Raw genomic sequence first — 20,731 nt, 5'->3', positions numbered from 1 at the left:
CAGTCTCCTGATGGGGAAGTGGTTTTGTCACGACTGTCTTGGTGTGCTTGGACCATGTTAGTTTGTTGGTGATGTGGACACCAAGGAGCTTTGAAGCTCTCAACCTGCTCCACTACAGGCCCGTTGGTGAGAATGGAGGTGTGCTCGGTCCTCATTTTCCTGTAGTCCACAATCATCTCCTTTGTCTTGGTCACGTTGAGGAGCACGCACCCCTGAGGGTCCACCATGTTAAAGATCAGCATGGCTGATGTGTTGTTACCTACCCTTACCACCTGGTGGGCGGCCCGTCAGGAAGTCCAGGATCCAGTTGCAGAGGGAGGTGTTAAGTCCCAGGGTCTTGATCTGAAAATTAATTAGGCCTACTCATTGGGTGAGTAGAAAATGTATTCAGAATGTCTGCCTATTTAGACGAGAGTATATGCAGGTAGAATATCTCCAAATGAAGACATTATTATAAATATAGTGAGGAAAGCTTTTTAGACATGTCCTCCTGGTTAGTCTAGCTTTCCTATTTGGATCCTAATAAAATACTAAATACCAAGTTTAACAAGCAATGGTATGTGTATGCCATTGTCATAGGCTATATTTGTATGCATATAAAACGTACACACGGATAAGCTGCTATGCAGGTATGCAGTGAAGGGTAGTCCAACAGTAAAGTGAAGACATCCATCACGGGGAAATATAAACCTTGATGTGTGCCGCCCTCTATTGGTCAATGATCATCAATGCGTTTGTGATGAAACTTTAATCAAAGCCAACTCCCATGTAAATGTAATATAATTATGCCAATGCCAACAAATGTGTTATATACACAATTGTTGTGGGTTCCCACAATTAAAATGTCCCCAGTAAATATGTTTTGTATGGGGAGTTTTGGTCTTGGTCGTCTCCAATAATGAGTTTGTGAGCAAGCAACTGTATCTGAAATGGCCATTTAATTCAATAGCAAACAAATGTGCTAAATATCAAGCAAGCGACTATATATTTTGTTGAAGAATTAATTCAGTGGGTGTGGCTTGATCAGGTGGTTTTCGAATGTAATCCTATGAAAACGAAAGTAGGCTTCTTTGAGGAAATAGACTTACAACGACGGGCCTTTTACTTGATCATATTTTCACTAAACCGTTCTCAAAATGTCGAGATCATCTGTACTGAAAATAAAAGCTGTAAACGCAGTGAAGGTAAGCACTAACTAATGCATATGTTGTTATTAAGTGTTAAGCGTTAATTTAGCCTTTGTTTTGGCATCTCCACGATGTAGCTAGCTAACGTTCGCTACATTAGTTTAGCTTCGGTGCAACTCTCTTGGTTGCATCGAAGCTATATGTAGACTAAATCACGTCAATGGACCAATAAACCTTGCTAGCGTTAATTGGGCAAAACATGTTTTTCTTACAATGTTACCATTTAACTGTGCGTGAATGGTTGCATAAGAATACCTACATACATATATATATGTTATAACTAAACTTTTTTTTCTTGCGATATGGCCTGAGAAACAAATAACTTGTTACATTTTGTTCTGTTACGTTCAGCCGTTGTTAGTTGGAAAATTCCCTAGTCACTCTGCCAGACAGCCATTACTCATGCAAAAGCGAAAGCAAAACAAAACGGGTAAGAACGGTTTCATTGGTTCACTTGATTGGGCTGTCTTTTTTTGCAGCGCGACTAACACCACCTGGGTTTAGGTGTGTAAACGTAGTTTACAATATAGTACACTGATCCTAATGTTCTTGTGAGTTTAAGTTATTTTATAGTATGAGTTTAGTGCACCTATTTCCACATTATGCACCACTTAGACAAAGGCTGCTTTCCAAACACTTAAGACACACCCTCAGACCTCAAATTAAGTAGACACTTCTGATGACGTGTTATGACGTCTGACGAGTATACAATTCGAGGGCAAGGTAGGAAGGAATGATTTTTAAATGGACCGCCGTTGCCGGAAATTCGTCACTCGTTCATCCGAGATGATTGTGTTTTCAGCCACCCGTAGCTTGTGTGTGCATTATATGCGCTACCGTCAATTATGATTGCATGTCTACTTATTAACTATATAAGTAATGCCTAGCTGGAACTTCTGAAGAAAGAAAATGTTTTATTTCCAAAAGACAACCAAACAAAAACATCAGTACTTTTATAAGACGTGCTTTGTATTAGTAGCACTATTTAAAAATAACTTATTTACATTTGTTTTTACTTACACTTGTATGTTGACTCTGTATTGCCATTGAGGTTTTAAGTTTTGGCGGACTCTTCTTAGCAGATGTACAATCACTCGCAAACTCCATTTAAAAAACGAGGGCTGTGGGGCTTAGGTTGCAAACTACCCTTGCTTGGCTAATAATTTGGACCAATTTGGATCAACGACAAATATTGTAAGTGGAAGAGGGTGTCTTTTATTAGTTTGAAACGCAGCCACAGTATCTTCTTTTCGTCCCTTCGCCTTAGGTGGATAACTTCCGCAAGTCTCTGTATCAACAGGTTAGTATGTGTTTGCCTTATTGTGTTAACAGATGTCTGCTGGTGCAATGCATTACCATTTGAAGTAGAAAGGGGCATGCCATTGTGGCATAATGGTGTAGTTAGTTCTGACCTATTTCTGTTTTTGTTTAGGCAGAGGATCTGTTTTCAAACTACATCCCATTGAAGATCACCCAACTGGACAACCTGCTGAAGGTAGGCCTCATTGGTTAGTTCACATCCCATGTATCACTGTCTGTTCCCACATTGTGAAATTTACCAACCTTTTCATCCATATCTTGTCCAACCGGCTCTACCTACTTTCCTCTCATCTATCTCTCCACTTCCCTCCCACTCCTCTTCTCCTTTATCCCTCCCACTCTTCCTCTATCCCACTCTCCTTTCCATTTCTTTCCCAGGAGGAGGATCTCAGCATCACAGACCTGTCCACTCTCCATGCTCCTCTAGACATCCCTATACCAGACCCTCCTACTCCAGATGATGAGGTGACTGGCTATCATGCTCTTCTAACCAAATACAAAATCTGTTCCCAAATGGCACCCTATTTACTATTTAGTGAACTTCTTTTGACTAAGGCCCATTGGGCTACCCACAGGGCTCTGTTCAAAAGTAGCGCACTATATAGGCAACTGGGGGCTATTTGGGACACATACCAAATACACTGAACAAAAATATAAATGCAACAAGTGTTGGTCACATGTTTCATGAGCTGAAATAAAGATCCCAGAAATGTTCCATGCGCATGAAAAGCTTATGTCAAATTGTGCACTTTTTAAAATATATTTTTTCCCCCATACCTGTTCGTGAGCATTTCTCCTTTGTCAAGATAATCCATCTACCTGACATGTGTGGCATATCAAGAAACTGATTAAACGACACGATCATTACACAGGTGCACCTTGTGCCGGGGACAATACAAGGCCACTCTAAAATGTGCAGTTTTGTCACACAACACAATGCCACAGATGTTTCAAGTTAGTGTGCAAATTACATGTTGACTGCAGTAATGTCCACTAGAGCTGTTGCCAGAGAATAGACTGTTAATTTCTCTACCATCAGCCTCTTCAACATTGTTTTAGAGAATTTGGCAGTACGCTCAACCGGCCTCACAACCACAGACCATGTATATGATGTTGTGTGGGGGAGGGGTTTGCTGATGTCAACGTTGTGAACAGAGTGCCCCATGGTGGGGTTATGGTATTGGTAGGCATAAGCTACGGACAACGAACACAATTGCATTTTATCGATGGCAATTTGAATGCACAGAGATACTGTGACAAGTTCCTGAGGCTCATTGTCGTGCCATTCATCCATCGCCATCGCCTCATGTTTCAGCATGGTAATGCACAGCCCCATGTCGCAAGGATCTGTACACAATTCCTGGAAGCTGAAAATGCCCCAGTTCTTCCATGGCCTACATACTCAGACATGTCACCCGTTGAACCTGTTTGGGATGCTCTGGATTAGAGGTCGACCGATTATGATTTTTCAACGCCGATACCGATTTATTGGAGGACCCCAAAAAAGCCTATGCCGATTAATCGGACAATTTTTATATATATTTGTAATAATGACAAGTACAACAATGCTGATTGAACACACATTTTTACTTAATAAATCAATAAAATCAATTTAGTCTCAAATAAATAATGGAACATGTTCAATTTGGTTTAAATTATGCAAAAACAAAGTGTTGGAGAAGAAAGTAAAAGTGCAATATGTGCTGAATACTTATGTAAATAAGGTACTGTTTTCTATTTTTTTTTGTACATTTGCAATATCTAAACCTGTTTTTGTTTTGTCATTATGGGGTATTGTGTGTAAACTAATGATTTGATTTAATACATTTTAGAATAAGGCTGTAATGTAACAAAATGTGGAGAAAGTGAAGGGGTCTGAATACTTTCTGAATGCACTGTATATTTCACATGGTAGGCTGCAGATTAGGCTACAGATTGACTAATTTATTCTCCCTCCAGGAAATGGAGACTGACAAGAATGATGATGATGATAAGAAGAAGAAGGGTAAGAGACAGTGGTTCAAGTCATTGCCTTCATTCAGGAGTGATAGTTGCCATTCCTTAGCTCAAGACCACTTATTTTTAAAATAGGCTTCTAAAATAATTCCAAGTAGTGGGTATTTTATTATTTTCCATAAATGTATTTTATATGGATGCAGGTGGTGGAAACTTACCAGTTGGTGTTGTTTTTCCTTGGTCTCTTTCAGCTCCAAAATGTGGCTTCATCAAAGGGAATGAGAAGATTGTGAAGCTGCTTGACAGAGTCAAACCAGAGATCCTAGCACTGAGGGAGACAATCATTACAGTAAGAACTATAGAGATCCTACCACTGAGGGAGACATTACAGTGAGAATCATACAGAGATCCGAGCACTGCGGAAGACCGCCATTACAGTAAGAATTAGACAGATGTCCTAGCACTGAGGCCATTACAGTAAGAATACGAAAAATAAAGCAACAGTGACCTCTTGTGGTCAAATGAGATGCAACACTCTGATATAGGTTGGTGAAGGTTTAAATTTACTGTAGCAGTCATTGATGTTTATCTTCTTAGGTGTCCTGCTGGATTCAGCATCTCATCCCCAAAATAGAGGATGGGAATGACTTTGGCGTTGCAATCCAGGTAAATGGTCAACACACGTATGTTTACGGTCAAGTGGTCGTTCATGAAAAACATTAAACTGGTACAGATGGAATTGTATTCTCCTGATGTTTCATAAAATCGATTTCCATGTGTTACTTCCAGGAGAAAATCTTGGAAAGAATAGCTGCAGTGAAGACCAAAGTGGACGGCTTCCACACCAACATTAACAAGTATGATAGCTTTTCATACGTTCAAGTAACTTAGAGCAGTTGAGGTTATCATACATTGATCCTAAATTTGACGACAACCTTTGACAAAATAGATATACATTTCACAATAACTTTTGGTCCTTCAGGTACTTTTCAGAGAGGGGTGATGCAGTGGCTAAAGCCTCCAAGTTAACTCATGTGGTGAGAATTGGCATTTGTAGACACTACCCAATTTTGTATTCAACTGACCCATTGTCTGACACATGCCCTTCTCTTACTCATCCCCATATTTCTTCTCCTTCTTCCTGTTATCAGATGGACTACCGCTCTCTGGTCCATGAGAAGGATGAGGCTGTTTACTCTGACATCAGAGTCATCCTTCTGGACATCCGTGGCTTCTATGTGAGTGACCCTGTTCCCTATATAGTGCCCCTTATTGGCTCTGGTCAAAAGTAGTGTACTAAATAGGGAATAGGGTCTCATTTGGGACAGATCCAAGATGCTACTACCATATACACGACTATAGTAGTGTATATACTGCTACTACTAACACTAGTCTTGTCTATTATTATTAATAACATCATTAATCTATAAGAGGAATGGGTCAAAGGGATTAATTAATGTTTGTCGGATGTTTTTAGACCTCTAAGGTGAACTAATGTCAAGATGAAACTACGTCCCACAACTTGGTTTGTTTTAGGTCCAGCTATAAACCTCCAACCCCAAAGATAAGCTACAGTGTACTGTGAAAGATGCAAGAGTACTTACTTCAATGTTTCTATCTGTGTTTGTGTGCTACAGGCAGAACTGTATGACATCATCAGCAAGAACCTGGAAAAAGTCACTAATCCGAAAGGAGAAGAAAAGCCCTCAATGTACTGAGATATGCATGAAGGGGAGGAATGAAAGAATAGTCAGCCTCAACAATGTGACATTTTTCAGGGGTATACTAAGAGATGGATTATAAGGATTGTTGGGACTGGCCAGCCAGGCTATTAGACCACAGTTTGAAATAACCCGGGTGACATTGTTCTATGCCATGTGATATTTGAAATGAGAGAATTTAGCTAGCGGCCTAGTTTGGCACATTTTCTACTAGCCTCAGGCTAGCAGACTTGTTTAATTGCCATCCTTTGGTGTCCTACTATACCAATCAGTCCTGTTTGTACATCTGCAACAAAGCTGCTTGGCTTTGTTCAGATTTTTCAGTTTCTTTTATTCATGCTAATAAATGCATCTTTAATGTTTAACACTGAACCTAGAGACTCATTTTGAAAACTTCAAGCAGACTTCTAGGGAAGACACACCATAATGAATGTCGTCACCGCAGTTGAACTGTGGCGATTTTTAACAAGTAAAATCATTGGGAAATTAACAGAAAATGACGACCGACGTTCTGTGGTCAAAGGTGAGAGGACACCCGCCCGCTGGGCATGGCTGACATTCGTGTTAGTCTGTCTTGTCCTTTTAGGAGCTACAAATGAACACACTGGTGGTTATTTATTTCCAATGACACTTATTTTGTTATTTATTTATAAGAAAAAAATGTGTAGTTCCACTACATGGTAGAAATGGTTTACATGTCAAAGGTCAAACCACCTGTTGCGCTGTACACACATTATCAAGGCTTCATTAGGGAAAACACTTGTTACAAAAATCTTCTCAAAACTGAAAGAAAGAACCCAAAATATAACATTATCACAAACTGGCTAAAGTAAGTACTGATGGGAAGGCAAGTATACATCCACAAGAACATAAAATGTTTCAGATAAAAACTCTGCTTCTTTTTTCATACTTCAGGCCCTTCGCCTCCAGGTATGAGCTAGAACAGAAGAAGTAGTGACAATATATCATGCAGCAAGTGTTTGATAAGTTCAGCTTGAAATACCACTACCTGCGCCATCGCATTTCAAGAGGGCAGTCACGTGTGTTTGCAAAGACAAGATTGAATACCGGTGTTTGGGCTCGTGAAGCATTACTGTTAACCCTTTAACTGTATCTAATTGAAAAACATGTTGAAACAATTATTTCACCTTAAATTCCTATTACTAACAAATAGTATTTTTTTTCTACTTGATGTTAATTTTGAAATCAACAGCGCTCTCTACCAGGTGGTTGAGAAGGCAGCCATACCAGCAATGCCATACTCAAAAGGCAATTTGCATAGCATTTTTAGTCATTTCAACAATATTACAAAAATGACAATAGGTCTGCTTTTATAGGTAAGTATTAGCTAAGCATTGTATATTAAGGTCACATTATGGTAATTGTGTATGTCAACATGAATATTCAATTACATAGAAATTAATGCATTTTCAGGTGGTGTTTTGTGGAATGTCCCTCAAAATAGTTGATTTCAAATGAGCCAGGGTTCTTCCACATCTTCAGACTACATTTTGAGATACTTAACAATGTGCAGTTTTTTTTTTATAGGTCGACCATTACATATGAATATTGATTAATTTACCTTATTGGCCATGAAATGTGCTTTTATGAATTGATGTTGCCTAATATAGTTTTGTCAACAATTTATATTTGAACCATCATTTTTTTTAAATGTATGTACCCTATTCTTAGTCCACCATACTTTTACTGACATAAAATGTAAAAAACCTAAAAATAGCAGTTAAACGATTTATTTTCATATTCCTACTCTTCAAGGTCTCTAACGGGAATGGTGCAATATTAATCCCTCACCAACTGAATTCCTGCCTTTTATCCCATATCTTTAGTGACTGAGTTTTCTTATAGCCCTCTAAGTGGGCAAAGTTAGAGTGCCACAACACTGAACCGCAGGAACCCAAAAATAGACAAAATAATGTAATGTGGTGCTGGGGGAGTTGACCAATTAAGTTCAAGTGTAGGTTGTTTTCATATCCACTTATAAATCCATTGTCAAAACATGCTCTACCAGCCGGCTGAGAATAGGCTTAAAGGGTTATTAAGCAAGCAGCATGACCTCATTACACCTACCATGGTGATGTTGTTGCCGTTAAGTAGGATCTGGTCCAGTTTGGTTATCCTTCTTCCCTCCGGTGTGATTTCACTAAAATACAGTCATTAAGGAGAAGGATAAAACATGTCCAGAATCATCAGATCTGAAAGGATTTAATGGGCGAAAGTACTTACAATTCTGTCACGTCCTCCAACACCATGTCTGAAGAGGTGGGTGAAGGATCAACTGTATATTTACTGACAATATACACTGAACAGAAATATAAGCGCAGCATGTAAATCGTTCGTCCCATGGTACATGGGCTGAAAAAAGTGATATGAGAAATGTTCTATATGCACACAAAGCTTATTTCTCAAAAATGTTGTGCACAAATTTGTTTACATCCCTGTTATTGAGCATTTCTCCTTTGCCAAGATAATCCATCCACCTGACAGGTGTGACATATCAAGAAGCTGACAGCATGGTCGGTACACAGGTGCACCTTGTGCTGGGGACAATAAAAGGTCACTAAAATGTGCAGTTTTGTCACACAACACCATGCCACAGCTAACTGCAGGAATGTCCACCAGAGCTGTTTGCAAGATAATTTAATGTTAATTTCTCTAACATAAGCTGCCTCCAACATTGTTTTAGAGAATTTGGCAGTACGTCCAACCGACCTCACATCCGCAGATGGCGTTGTGTGGGTGAGCGGTTTTCCGATGTCAACGTTGTGAACATAACCCCATGGTGGGGGTATGGGCAGGCATAAGCTACGGACAACGAACACAATTGCGTTTTATCAATGGCAATTTGAATACACAAAAATACTGTGACGAGATCCTAAGGCCCATATTTTATGCATCTGCATCTATACCATATATGTATTCCCAGTCATGTTTAATCCATAGATTAGGGCCTAATTAATTTATTTCAATTGACTGATTTCCTCATATGAACTGTAACTCAGTAAAATCAATTAAATGATTGCATGTTGCGTTTATATTTTTGTATAGCATAAATGACTACAGTAACAATGTTTGAATTGAATAGATTGCAAAACTACTGCTAAAGTGCAAAACCTTCATTAAAATGAACGACAAATAATGAGGCGTTATGTAGGACATTTCCAGAAAGGATACTGACAAAATCATCGAAACCCAATAGGGTGCCGACAATTTCTTTGTCGTTTTTCATGACTATATGGATTCGGGAACCTATACATTTGTCCACGAGCTCTGGAAGAGAACACAAAGAGGAGATGTTGAAATCACATGATTACTTGCATGACCTATATCTATCCTACCCTGCCTTTCTAAGGTCTTCGAAAGCCAAGTCAACAAACAGATTTACCGACCATTTCGAATCCCACCGTGCCTTCTCCGCTATGCAATCTGGTTTCAGAGCTGGTCATGGGTGCACCTCAGCCACGCTCAAGGTCCTAAACGATATCATAACCGCCATCGATAAGAGACATTACTGTGCAGCCGTCTTCATCGACCTGGCCAAGGCTTTCGGCTCTGTCAAACACCACATTCTTATTGGCAGACTCAACAGCCTTGGTTTCTCAAATTACTTCCTCGCCTGGTTCACCAACTACTTCTCTGATAGAGTTCAGTGTGTCAAATCAAAGGACCCGTTGTCCGGACCTCTGGCAGTCTCTATGGGGGTGCCACAGGGTTCAATTCTCGGGCTAACTCTCTTCTCTGTATACATCAACGATGTCGCTCTTGCTGCTGGTGATTCTCTGATCCACCTCTACACAGACGACACCATTCTGTAAACTTCTGGCCCTTCTTTGGACACTGTGTTAACTAACTTCCAGCTTCAATGCCATACAACTCTCCTTCCGTGGCCTCCAACTGCTCTTGAATGCAAATAAAACTAAATGCATGCTCTTAAACCGATCATTGCCCGCACCTGCCTGCCATTCCAGCATCACTACTCTGGACGGTTCTGACTGTACGTAGATTTTTCTATTGTGTTATTGACTGTACGTTTGTTTATGTGTAACTCTGTGTTGTTGTTTTTGTCGCACTGCTTTGCTTTATCTTGGCCAGGTCGCAGTTGTAAATGAAAACTTGTTCTCAACTGGCCTACCTGGTTAAATAAAGGTTAAATAAAAAAATAAAAGGGGATTTATGGTAGCCTGGACAGACGCTATGTGATTTAATATTCCGCCAGCTTAAAAAAAAGAGGGAAATATGCCTACCGTCTTAATAAAACATCATTTTCCACCACCATTTGCGGATTTTCTGACAATTTACGAATGTTGCATACCAAATTCAGCCAATTCAGTTGCAGTCTTTTGTTTACCCCTTGCGGTATTCAACATCGGGAAGTAGCATTAGTCACTCTAGCACAGTGGTGGAAAATTGTGTTATATTAAGACAGTAAGCATATTTTTCAGTTTTGTTTGGTCTTTAAATCAAGTTAAAGAGGGAACCGACACCTTTGCAGCCTGAATGGGGGATGATTTATGTACGAACCGGCAGTGCAGATTAATGTATGACGTCATGTTGCAAATGACGTAAGGAATAATAGCGCCATCTAGCGATTTTTAAGATTAACTTGTCAACCCCAGGTAGCCTAGTGGTTAGAGCATTGGGCCAGTAACCGAAAGGTTGCTAGATTGAATCCCTGAGCTGACAAGGTAAAAATCTATTGTTCTGTTCCTGAACAAGGCAGTTAACCCACTGTTCCTAGGCCGTCATTGTAAATAAGAATTTGTTCTTAACTGACTTGCCTAGTTAAACAAAGGTAAAAAAAAAAAGTTTTTGCTTTATTTGGCAGTTAAAGGTGCACTATGCAGAAATTGCTCCATTTCCTGGTTGCTAAAATTCAAATAGTTCACCTAATTTCAGTTTGTGACAAAACAAGCACGCATGGTGTAGAGAATTATTGTACCATCGTCAAATATCTTATCCATAACCAACATTTTTATTTACATCTGTTTGAAGCTGGTGTACAAAACCAAAAGACACATTAACGAACAGGAAGCATAGAAATAACCAGATCTACCGCTTCTTAGACTTAGATTTGACAGATCTATAACCCATTTCTATGTGAATTTAGTAGGGTCACCCAAAAAGTTACATATTGCAGCTTTAATATAGTCCTTTTTTATTTAATCTCTTGAGATGGGTGAACTTGTTTGTGAAGTTGAACATATGCTCTTTATGACAATGTTAAGTTAAATCTTTTTCATATTTTTAAAAACCAAATTACACTTCTCAAAAGGCACTGAATTGATGGAACGACCATGCTTACCACAGAACAAAAATCGTTACATCTAACATGTAGAAATTGTGATAACATTTTTTAACATTGAGGCAAACAAAATATGTGCAGCATGTGTCCCTCCCTTCTGAACAGTTTTAACGTTGGTTTGAAGTTTCTATATGATCAAATAGTTATTGAAATTTGAATAGTTTGATCATGCACTTCGTTGATGGTCCCTAACTTGTTGCGTTGACCATGCGCTAGGCTGCCTACACCGTTGCTGTGCGATTATTAAACTCGGGTCGGAATCGGGGAAAATTCAAACCTGTGAAATGTTGTACACATTTTTTTCTTTCATAAAGACCCTGAGGTCTGTAGCTCAAATCGTTAACGAGCTATTGGTGTTTGAACGTCCGAATGTCGAATCTCAAACCAACTTCACCAGTGCTATACCTTAGCAATACTGCTAACATGACTCCTGCATGTCATATCTGTCAAAAGTGTAACTGTCGCAACACGACTTCAAGCGTTAGCAACGGTATCTGTAAAGCTAGCTGGACATTAAAATTATTAACAAAATCAAACAAACCAAGTGGGAGCAACTGTGATGGATTTGTAGCTGGGGTGGCCGCCATGTTTAGTTTGAAAAAGACTGAAGTAATCGATTGAAAAATGGACGATAGGAATCATCAGACTACATTCGAACACAGACGGTGGTACCCGTCGTTTGGTGCGACGCAGTCTCGGTCGTGTCCTGCTGAGTCTTCATCCGACAAAAGTCCAGTGATCATGTTGCAGCAGTGTGTAGAAGGGATATTTCCAAATGTGAGAAGTGCGTAGAAGAGCATGAGACAAATTAATGTCTAGTATCGGTGGACAAAATGTGTGTTAACTGTAGGGGTGCCCATGGTGCTCGAGATCAGAAGTGTCCGGTGAGAGAAAGGCAGGTTGAGGTTGCCAGGATCAAAGTGGTACAGAAGGTGTCATATACTGAGGCAGTGAAGAGTGTAGTAGAGGAAGATTGGTCCAGGGCGAGGGATCCTTACTATCCATGTGAGTAGGCCAAGGCCAAAAGAGAGTGATAGGAATAATATGTGCTTCAGTAAGGTTGGTTTCTTTAGCGTTCATAGCCATGGTTATCAACTGTACTGCAGAAATTCAACATAAATGTTGTGGTAGCAGCTGCAGAGAAGTACTTGTGTGTACGAGATTCTACTGCAGAAGAGTTAAGTGTGTTTAATTAGTGCCCTGTCCTCACAAGCTGCCATCCTGGTGTAGGATCAGATAGGGCCAAGTAGTGGAAGGTCGTAATGGGTGTAGGTTTCTTCCCTTTCCCCCGTCCCTTTTCCTAACATTTATGCTTTACACTGAGTTTCACAGTGTAAAGCATGTATACTCCAGAACAGTAGGCGGAAACACAGGGCTAGATAAGAGAAATAGATTAGTAAGGAGGCCGACCGACCTTTAACTCCACGACAGTAGGTGGCGGTGTATGCACCTTTCAGTCGGTTGCGATCCGCCAATACAGATCTAAAGAAGAATTGCACTCATTTCTATTTTTACACCAGCGCTACGCTGTTTTGTGTTATGATGAATTAATATTTAAAGGAAATAATCATTTAAGAGAAACAGAACAGAAAAAAAGTTACCGTGATGCATTCCGTGGGCCAAATCATGTAAAAGACATGCTCTACTGTACTGCTCTCTGGTGAAATCAATACCCAAGCGGTGGCGCTACATTTGAGTGACGTCATGCTACTACTGCAACATGACTGGAACAGACGAAGAGGAAGAGAAAATCCATTGCGTTGATTGCGTGACTGCGGACGTTGATTCGAGGAGCAGAAGCAGCACCGCTCGTTCCAACCCTGTTTACATTGATATCTCAGGTGAAAAACAACACATAACTGCCCAAATATCTGCGGCCATGGAGTCGCATGGCAAAGAGGAACTCAAGGGACCCGTGTTGCATATCGTGGTGGTCGGATTTCACCACAAGAAAGGCTGTCAGGTACGTCAAGCTCGGGTGGCATGCTAACTAGCTCCCCGTGCCAGTTTTTTTTTTTAGTAGCAGAGAATGCACTGGAGAGCTGTTCCTACCAGGCTACACAACACGTCAAGCATTGGGTAATGCCTGACTGAGGGTGCGAGTCAAATGGGCATTTGACTGATCAGCAACAACAACCCACCCAGGGACCGTTCCTGTTCTGTTCTACCGACCAGTGGTTGACAGACCAACACTGCTGCTTGGAAGGAAGTCATTGATCACTTGTTGCTTATGGAAGACCACTTATGGGGTAGACCAGGAGGGTATTACTAACACAGCATCTTCTTTACATAGCTAACACAGTTGTAAACAATCAGAGACCACCTTGTTTGATTACCTAGAATTCATGGTAGTGCATGGTGAAGACGTGCTATGTTGTGATGAAGCCTAACTATCTAGATTTATATGGGCCCGGAGGCACACTGATAACAGGCTTATTAATGTAAGAGATGGTATGATGCCTGTGCACCATTTATCAACTGCAGTCAATGCCAAGTACTGAAATTGTGCATTCATTTGCACTTTTAACTGACATGAGATTTCATCTGAGATCTTGTCTCTCCGTGGCTCATTAACTCACTCTTAGCCAGAGCTTTGTATTTCATCCTGCCAATGTTTGCACTAATTGCCGATACTGCCTCAGTTCTGTGACTGTTAAATAACCTATTATTGACCAATCCAAAGAGATATCCACAGTCACAGCCTGCAATGTTGTTGTCACTGTGATTCTGTTTTTTAGGGATTCGGATAAAGTTTAGAGAGTCACTGACAAGTGAAGGAGAGCTTGACAGACACACTGCGTATAATGTTCACAACAAGGCCGAAGGGCAGTGTTTACACCTGGTTAGTAACCCAGTGAAAGTGTGTGTGTGAAATTAACAGGGACAAGAAGATTATTGCAATGAACTTGAGTTATTATCTACAGAGCTTCTGAAGAGGAGGGGCTATCCCTCCAGAGGTACACAAATAGTCCAGCAGTCTCCCATAAAGAACGGATGGGGAGATTTACTGCACATGTTTTCAACCAACACAATTAGCCCACAGGCCTTGCTGTATGTGTGTGAGTTATGCTCATTAGCTCCTGCTCAATAAAGTAGCCCAGCCTACTGCACGCACATAAGTCTTTATAAAAAAAAAAAACAGAAAGTCCTAGGCTCCGACTTGTTTTGCATTGCAACCAAAGACTGGACAAAATATTCTTCTTCAATTTATATTAGGCTCTGTCAGTTTCTGTTCTGTTAATGCCATTTTTAGCCATGTCTTCGTACCCTACCTTTCATGCACCACAGAGCCAACAGCCTGCTGCAAGAAGTTCATCAAGACAACAACGACCACTTTGTGTTCTGTTTCTTTGTTACTGGCTGCTCTCCACCTTACTGCCTGTAAGGTGGAGCTCAGTTGGTAGAGCATGGCGCTTGTAACGCCAGGGTAGTGGGTTCGATTCCCGGGACCACCCATACGTAGAATGTATGCACACATGACTGTAAGTCGCTTTGGATAAAAGCGTCTGCTAAATGGCATATATTATTATTATTATATTACTGCCTGCCCCTTTGTCCTGAAGTAAGTCTGCCTGTTTCAGAGCTCTCGGAGACCCAGCTGCTGCTCATTCTGACAGACGGATAAAAGTGTGTGTGTGTGTGTGTGTGTGTGTGTGTGTGTGTGCGTGTGCGCGTGCGTTACAAACAGGCCCAAACCCTTCCCCTTGTGATCACTACCACCAAACCGGTTAAAGACAGACCAGACAGAGGGTTTTGTTTGTCAGGTGATAGCCTAGGTGTTCACTCGAGGGGTAGGCTGCATCTCAAATGACACTGTTCCCTTTTATAGTGCATTACTTTTGACCAGAGTCCTACGGGTGCCTTGTCAAATGTAGTGCACTATATATGAATGTGGTGGAATTTGGGACACGGACATGGAGGTGGAGTGGTATTGGCTGTTACCTGATAGGAGACCTACTGGGTTAGACTGGGTATCACTAGATTAGATTCTTGTCTTTCTGGCAGGGGGCCTCGCTGACTTTGTCTCTCTCTTGCTCTTTCTGGCATGAGAACATATGTTTACATTGTCAAAGAAAGTTAAATAAACAAAAGTGAGAAGAAACAAAATCATCTCTCTCTCTCTATGGGACCTGGGTAAAAGTAGTGCACTATATACAGTATAGGTGCCATTTGGGATGCATCCTTGGTGTGGAGTATCTTAGAGCCTCACTCCCCCTCCCCTCAGAACTGCAGTTAGGGAGAGAGAGAGAGACCTCTCTGTGGGGGTAGTTGTGTGGGTCCTACACCTCACCTGTTCTTTCGTGGCACTAGAGAGCCTAGATGACACCTGTCTGTCACGTGAGTGGCTCTGTCAATAGAGGGATCAATGATTGGTGTAGGGACTGGGGAGGGGACATAGATATGGTGCTAAGGATAGTGAGAGCTCTCTGGTTTCTATTGCTCCATGGTCAAAAGTAGTGCACTACATAGAGAATAGGGTGCCGTTTGGGGCTTACTCCCAGTTATTTTATTGCCTTTTTCTTAACTGCAAAAATATAGCCCTACACAATTGCAACAAATCATCCTGGACTTTTGATTTACACAGCAACAATGGCATAATTCCTTAGCAAATGTAGCCAGTATAAATGAGCAATTGCATAATAATTGCACATTACATATTATGTAATATTTGCCAAGGTTGTGGTTATTTGGCCTTTGGCCTGACCAAAATAGTAAACACAGCCAACAAAGTAATTTAGTTGACCACCGGCACATTTGAGCAGTCTGTTCAACAAGGCAACCAAAAAGAAGGCACTGGCCATTGTTGGCGACCCCTCAGTTGGAGAGGCTTCCCACTGGCCGGCGGTTCAGAATGCCCATCGCCAAGAAAAACATGTTCAAACATTCCGTCGTTCATTGTGCTGTTGGATGATTAAATGCAAAGTAAGTTGTATCAGTATATGTACCGATCTATCCAGTGCAGTTGGGACAGCGGTCAGTTGTGAGTGAATGTGTCCTCTATGTTGGTAGTGGATGTAATGATGGACTAACTGGGGCGGCAGGGTAGCCTAGTGGTTAGAGCGTTGGACTAGTAACCGAAAGGTTGCAAGTTCGAATCCCCGAGCTGACAAGGTACAAATCTGTCGTTCTGCCCCTGAACAGGCAGTTAACCCATTGTTCCTAGGCCATCATTGAAAATAAGAATTTGTTCTTAACTGACTTGCCTAGTAAAATAAAGGTTAAAAAAAATTAAAATGTGTCTGATGTGAGAATGTATGTGATCATTTTTAATGGAAGGTGATGCCAAAGAAACATTTCCATTCTGGATGGGCAATAAAGTTTTATTCTATTTCCACCACAAAGCTACAGGCGTCTTGTTGAACAAGTTGAACAGCTGATAACAAACAGGACCTTGAACATGTTCCGCACAATATCTAGAGGCTGCTGTGACTCAGTCACATGATGATGAGTGTGAATAGCTCTCTTCATCTGGGCTACTGTTGTTATGCATGTTGTCCTTACTGTACACAGTGTATGAGCTATTATTTTCCCTAACAAATTAAGAGCCATATTTTTGAATTGTGTGCATTTGCCCTACTTGTTTTAAGTTTAGTCATTTTACTCCCTGGGCTATGCTAAGTCAATCTGGTCCTTGCCTAAGATAGCTAGCGTTGGAGTTTTGTGGGTTAGTAGGATGGATACTGAGTATTGTATCATTATTTTTTGCATTGTTTTCTCTCTCCTCAGGTGGAATACTCTTACCCTCCACTCATCCCTGAGGAGGGCCATGACAGCAGCAACCTGCCCGAGGAGTGGAAGTACCTGCCTTTCCTAGCCCTGCCTGACGGGGCACACAACTACCAAGAAGGTACATAGGATGCGTCCCAAATGGCACTCTATTCCCTTTATAGTGCACTACTTTTGACCAGGGCCCATAGGGTGCAATTTGGGATGCACCCAGTCACTTTTGCTTCTTTTCTTTCTTATCTGCCCATCTCTCCCACATTTGTTATTAACCTGCTACTGATAGTTTTAACCAAATGTCGAGTGGAACGTTCAACCCCTCTCTTTGCCCCTGCAAGACTGTGTTCTCAGCCAACTTACCTGTTAAATTGATAGCTAAATAAATGAAGTAAAAATAATCTCTGCTGATGAGTCACCATTACCTCAGTGGAAAAAATAGACTACATATCTTTGTCATCATGTTTGGCTTCGGCCTTAAAAGGCTACTGCTCATGTTAGAATGTAGAATCAGCAGGAAGGCTGGAAATGATAGTTTAAGCTAGTTATATAGCCTAGCTGTGGTGCAGTGGATGACTGTGATAGTGTTGCTCTGCTGTGCTCTGTTTGGTAGTGTTGCCCTGAGGCCCTCCATCTTGTCAAAGCCTCCTTCTGTTTGTAATATCACTGAGGCCAACAGGCCCGGCTCGTTAGTTAGCACTCATCATGTGATGTGATTTACCTTTGGTCTGCTGTCCTGCCTAGCTTGTTGTGTTGTAGTCAGTTGTACAACTGCAATGTGTCTTCCGCATTGAACCCAACCCCTCTGAAAGAGAGGGAGTGAACAATATTGAAGTACAACTGAACCATAAAAGCAACTTCTCCTTTCGAAAACGTCCTATGTGGCATCGATATGAGTCAGAAACAGTTATTCTAGTGCCAAAATTGACTACAAAGTGTAAATAGGATCATTTGGGTCATAAAGTCACTTGTCCAAAACTGAGATTTGTGAGATAATTAGAAAGTAATTGTATGTCACGGAATGAAGGGTACCGTAACGCTTTTCCGTTTATTTCAATCCTGGCCACATGCTCACAGTTGGCAGAACCCAAGTAATCATCAATTTGGAGCACAGCTGCCCAGTACCCGATCTTAATGCCCATGGTCAATTTTTATTGTATTTGTATTTATTATGGATCCTCCTCTTCCTAGGTTCCAGCAAAATGAAGGCAGTTTATTCAATTTTAAAAACATTATAATACATTCACAGACCATGTGCCCACAGGCCCCTACTCCACCACCACCACATATATACAGTACAAAACCCATGTGTACGTGTGTATAGTGCGTATGTTATCATGTGCGTGTGTGTATGTGTCTGTGCCTATGTTTGTGTTGCTTCACAGTCCCCGCTGTTCCATAAGGTGTTTGTTTTTTTAATCTGTTTTTTAAAATCAAATGTTACTGCTTGTATGAGTTACTTGATGTGGAATAGTAGTCATGGCTCTATTTAGTACTGTGCACCTTCCATTGTCTGTTCTGGACTTGGGGACTGTAAAGAGACCTCTTGTGGCATGTCTTGTGGGGTATGCATGGGTGTCTGAGCTGTGCGCCAGTTGTTCAAACAGACAGCTCGGTGCATTCAACATAAATACAAGCAGTGATGAAGTCGATCTCTCCTCCACTTTGAGCCAGGAGAGATTGACATGCATATTATTAATATTAGCTCTATGTGTACATCCAAGGGCCAGCCGTGCTGCTCTGTTCTGAACCAATTGCAATTTCCATAAGTAATTTTTTTGTGGCACCTGACCACATGACTGGACAGTAGTCCAGGTGTGACAAATTTAGGGCCTGTAGGACCTGCCTTGTTGACAGTGCTGTCAACACATGTAGAGCAGGTTCTTATCATAGACATACTTCTCCCCATCTTAGTTACTATTGTATCAATATGTTTTGACCATGACAGTTTATAATCCAGTGTAACTCCAAGCAGTTTAGTCACCTCAACTTGCTCAATTTCCACATTATTTAATTGAGGTTTAGGGTTTAGTGAATGATTTGTCCCAAATACAATGCTTTTAGTTTTAGAAATATTTAGGACTAACTTATTCCTTGCCACCCACTCTGAAACTAACTGCAACTCTTTGTTAAGTGTTGCAGTCATTTCAGTCGCTGTCGCAGCTGACATGTATAGTGTTGAGTCATCCGCATACATAGGCATACTGGTTTTCCTCAAAGCCAGTGGCAATTCATTAGTAAAGATTGAAAAATGTAAAGGGCCTAGACAACTGCCTTGGGGAATTCCTGATTCTATCTGGATTATGTTAGAGAGGCTTCCATTAAAGAACACCATCTGTGTTCTGTTAGACAGGTAACTCTTTATCCACAATATAGCAGGGGGTGTAAAGCCATAACACAAGTTTTGCCAGCAGCAGACTATGATCGATAATGTCAAAAGCCGCACTGAAGTCTAACAAAACAGCCCTCAAAATCTTTTTATGATCAATATCATCATTTCTCATCCAATCATCAGTCGTTTGTGTAAGTGCTGTGCTTGTTGAATGTCATTTTCTATAAGCATGCTGAAAGTTTGTCAATTTGTTTTACTGTAAAATAGCATTTGTATCTTGTCAAACACATTTTTTTCCAAAAGTTGACTATGGGTTGGTAAAAGGCTGAATTGGTAGGCTATTTTAACCAATAAAGGGAGCTTTAACATTCTTAGGTAGCGGAATGACTTTTGCTTCCCTCCAAGCATGAGGGCACACGCTTTTCTAATAGGTTTAAATTGAAGATGTGGCAAATAGGAGTGGCAATATCATCCTCTGTTATCCTGAGTCATTTTTCATCCAAGTTGTCAAACCCCGGTGGCTTGTCATTGTTATCAAGACAACAATATTTTTTTCACCTCTTCCACACTAACTTCACGGAATTTTAAATTACAATGCTTGTCTTTCATAATTTGGTCAGTTATGCTTGGATGTGTAGTGTCTTCATTTGTTGCTGGCATTTTATGCCTAAATTTTCTAATCTTGCCAATTAAAAAAATAATTAGTGGTTGGCAATATCAGTTGGTTTTGTGATTTAATGAGCCATCTGTTTTAATGAATGATGGAGCTGTTTTCCTTTTTTTTTCCCAGAATTTCATTTATTAAGGTGCTCCAAAGCTTTTTTTTATCATTCTTTATTTAATTTATCTTGGTTTCATAGTGATTTTTCTTCTTCTTTTTATTCAGTTTAGTCACATGATTTCTCAATTTGCAATAAGTTTGCCAATCGATTGTGCAGCCAGACTTATTTGCCATTCCTTTTGCCTCATCCTTCTCAACCATCATTTTTTCAATTCCTCATCAATCCATGGGGATTTAACTTTTTTTTGTGTAATTTTCTTAATGGGTGCATGCTTATTAGCAACTGGTTTAAGCAATTTCATGAATGTGTCAAGTGCCGTGTCTGTTTGCTCCTCATTACACACCACAGACCAAAAGATATTCTTTACAACAATAACTTTTGTGGTGATTCCT

At 40.6% G+C, this 20,731-nt stretch overlaps 3 protein-coding genes across 10 annotated transcripts in view; 2 read left to right on the top strand and 1 right to left on the bottom strand.

Annotated features, from left to right (window-relative positions):
* The first annotated feature begins 1,022 nt into the window (after positions 1-1,022).
* Positions 1,023-6,549, top strand: psme2 (proteasome activator subunit 2). Its single transcript, XM_035757939.2, has 11 exons — positions 1,023-1,184; positions 2,455-2,487; positions 2,620-2,682; positions 2,886-2,972; positions 4,467-4,512; positions 4,715-4,812; positions 5,061-5,129; positions 5,253-5,320; positions 5,446-5,500; positions 5,615-5,701; positions 6,101-6,549. Exons 1-11 carry the CDS (start codon positions 1,137-1,139, stop codon positions 6,179-6,181), a joined length of 735 nt encoding a protein of 244 aa, XP_035613832.1. The 5' UTR covers positions 1,023-1,136; the 3' UTR covers positions 6,182-6,549.
* Positions 6,550-6,809: 260 nt separating this feature from the next.
* Positions 6,810-12,186, bottom strand: LOC118372155 (U6 snRNA-associated Sm-like protein LSm5). Of its 2 annotated transcripts, none has more exons than XM_035757947.2 (5): positions 12,046-12,186; positions 9,377-9,472; positions 8,429-8,456; positions 8,273-8,345; positions 6,810-7,121 (listed from the first exon to the last, which is right to left on the bottom strand). In XM_035757947.2, the coding sequence occupies exons 1-5, from the start codon at positions 12,089-12,091 to the stop codon at positions 7,089-7,091; spliced, it is 276 nt and encodes a 91-aa protein (XP_035613840.1). In that variant the 5' UTR covers positions 12,092-12,186; the 3' UTR covers positions 6,810-7,088. The 2 variants fall into 2 exon arrangements, with proteins under 2 accessions (XP_035613840.1, XP_035613849.1); XM_035757956.2 differs by lacking the exon at positions 12,046-12,186 and adding an exon at positions 9,592-10,127.
* The window catches only part of LOC118372110 (late secretory pathway protein AVL9 homolog), a 33,954-nt gene continuing 24,026 nt past the window's right edge, over positions 10,804-20,731 (top strand). The window contains exons 1-2 of one of the 7 annotated variants that reach the window (XM_035757919.2): positions 10,804-10,887; positions 17,232-17,352. Coding sequence is in view for 4 of the 7 variants with exons in the window: in XM_035757899.2 (XP_035613792.1) it covers positions 13,225-13,467; positions 17,232-17,352 (364 nt within the window). In the remaining 3 variants the exon portion in view is untranslated. Of the gene's footprint in view, positions 10,888-12,128; positions 12,289-12,320; positions 12,510-12,567; positions 13,468-17,231; positions 17,353-20,731 lie in introns of those variants that run through there. The other 6 variants (XM_035757891.2, XM_035757928.2, XM_035757910.2 and 3 more) reach the window with 6 other exon arrangements.

Source organism: Oncorhynchus keta, chromosome 4 (genome assembly GCF_023373465.1).
Source record: "Oncorhynchus keta strain PuntledgeMale-10-30-2019 chromosome 4, Oket_V2, whole genome shotgun sequence".
Classification (NCBI taxonomy): domain Eukaryota; kingdom Metazoa; phylum Chordata; class Actinopteri; order Salmoniformes; family Salmonidae; genus Oncorhynchus; species Oncorhynchus keta.
This window is presented reverse-complemented; position numbering and strand designations above follow the sequence as displayed.

What these genes read in the sequence shown, in the direction of transcription:
- LOC118372155 (XM_035757947.2), bottom strand. Translation starts at nt 12,091, where the DNA reads ATGGCGGCCACCCCAGCTACAAATCCATCACAGTTGCTCCCACTTG. An exon ending in GGGTTTCGATGATTTTGTCA is followed by an intron (nt 8,457 to 9,376) that starts GTATCCTTTCTG and finishes CCACCTCTTCAG; the next exon opens with ACATGGTGTTGGAGGACGTG. An exon ending in ACGGCAACAACATCACCATG is followed by an intron (nt 7,122 to 8,272) that starts GTAGGTGTAATG and finishes CTTCTGTTCTAG; the next exon opens with CTCATACCTGGAGGCGAAGG.
- psme2 (XM_035757939.2), top strand. Translation starts at nt 1,137, where the DNA reads ATGTCGAGATCATCTGTACTGAAAATAAAAGCTGTAAACGCAGTGAAG. An exon ending in CCTCCAAGTTAACTCATGTG is followed by an intron (nt 5,501 to 5,614) that starts GTGAGAATTGGC and finishes TCCTGTTATCAG; the next exon opens with ATGGACTACCGCTCTCTGGT. An exon ending in TGGACATCCGTGGCTTCTAT is followed by an intron (nt 5,702 to 6,100) that starts GTGAGTGACCCT and finishes TGTGTGCTACAG; the next exon opens with GCAGAACTGTATGACATCAT.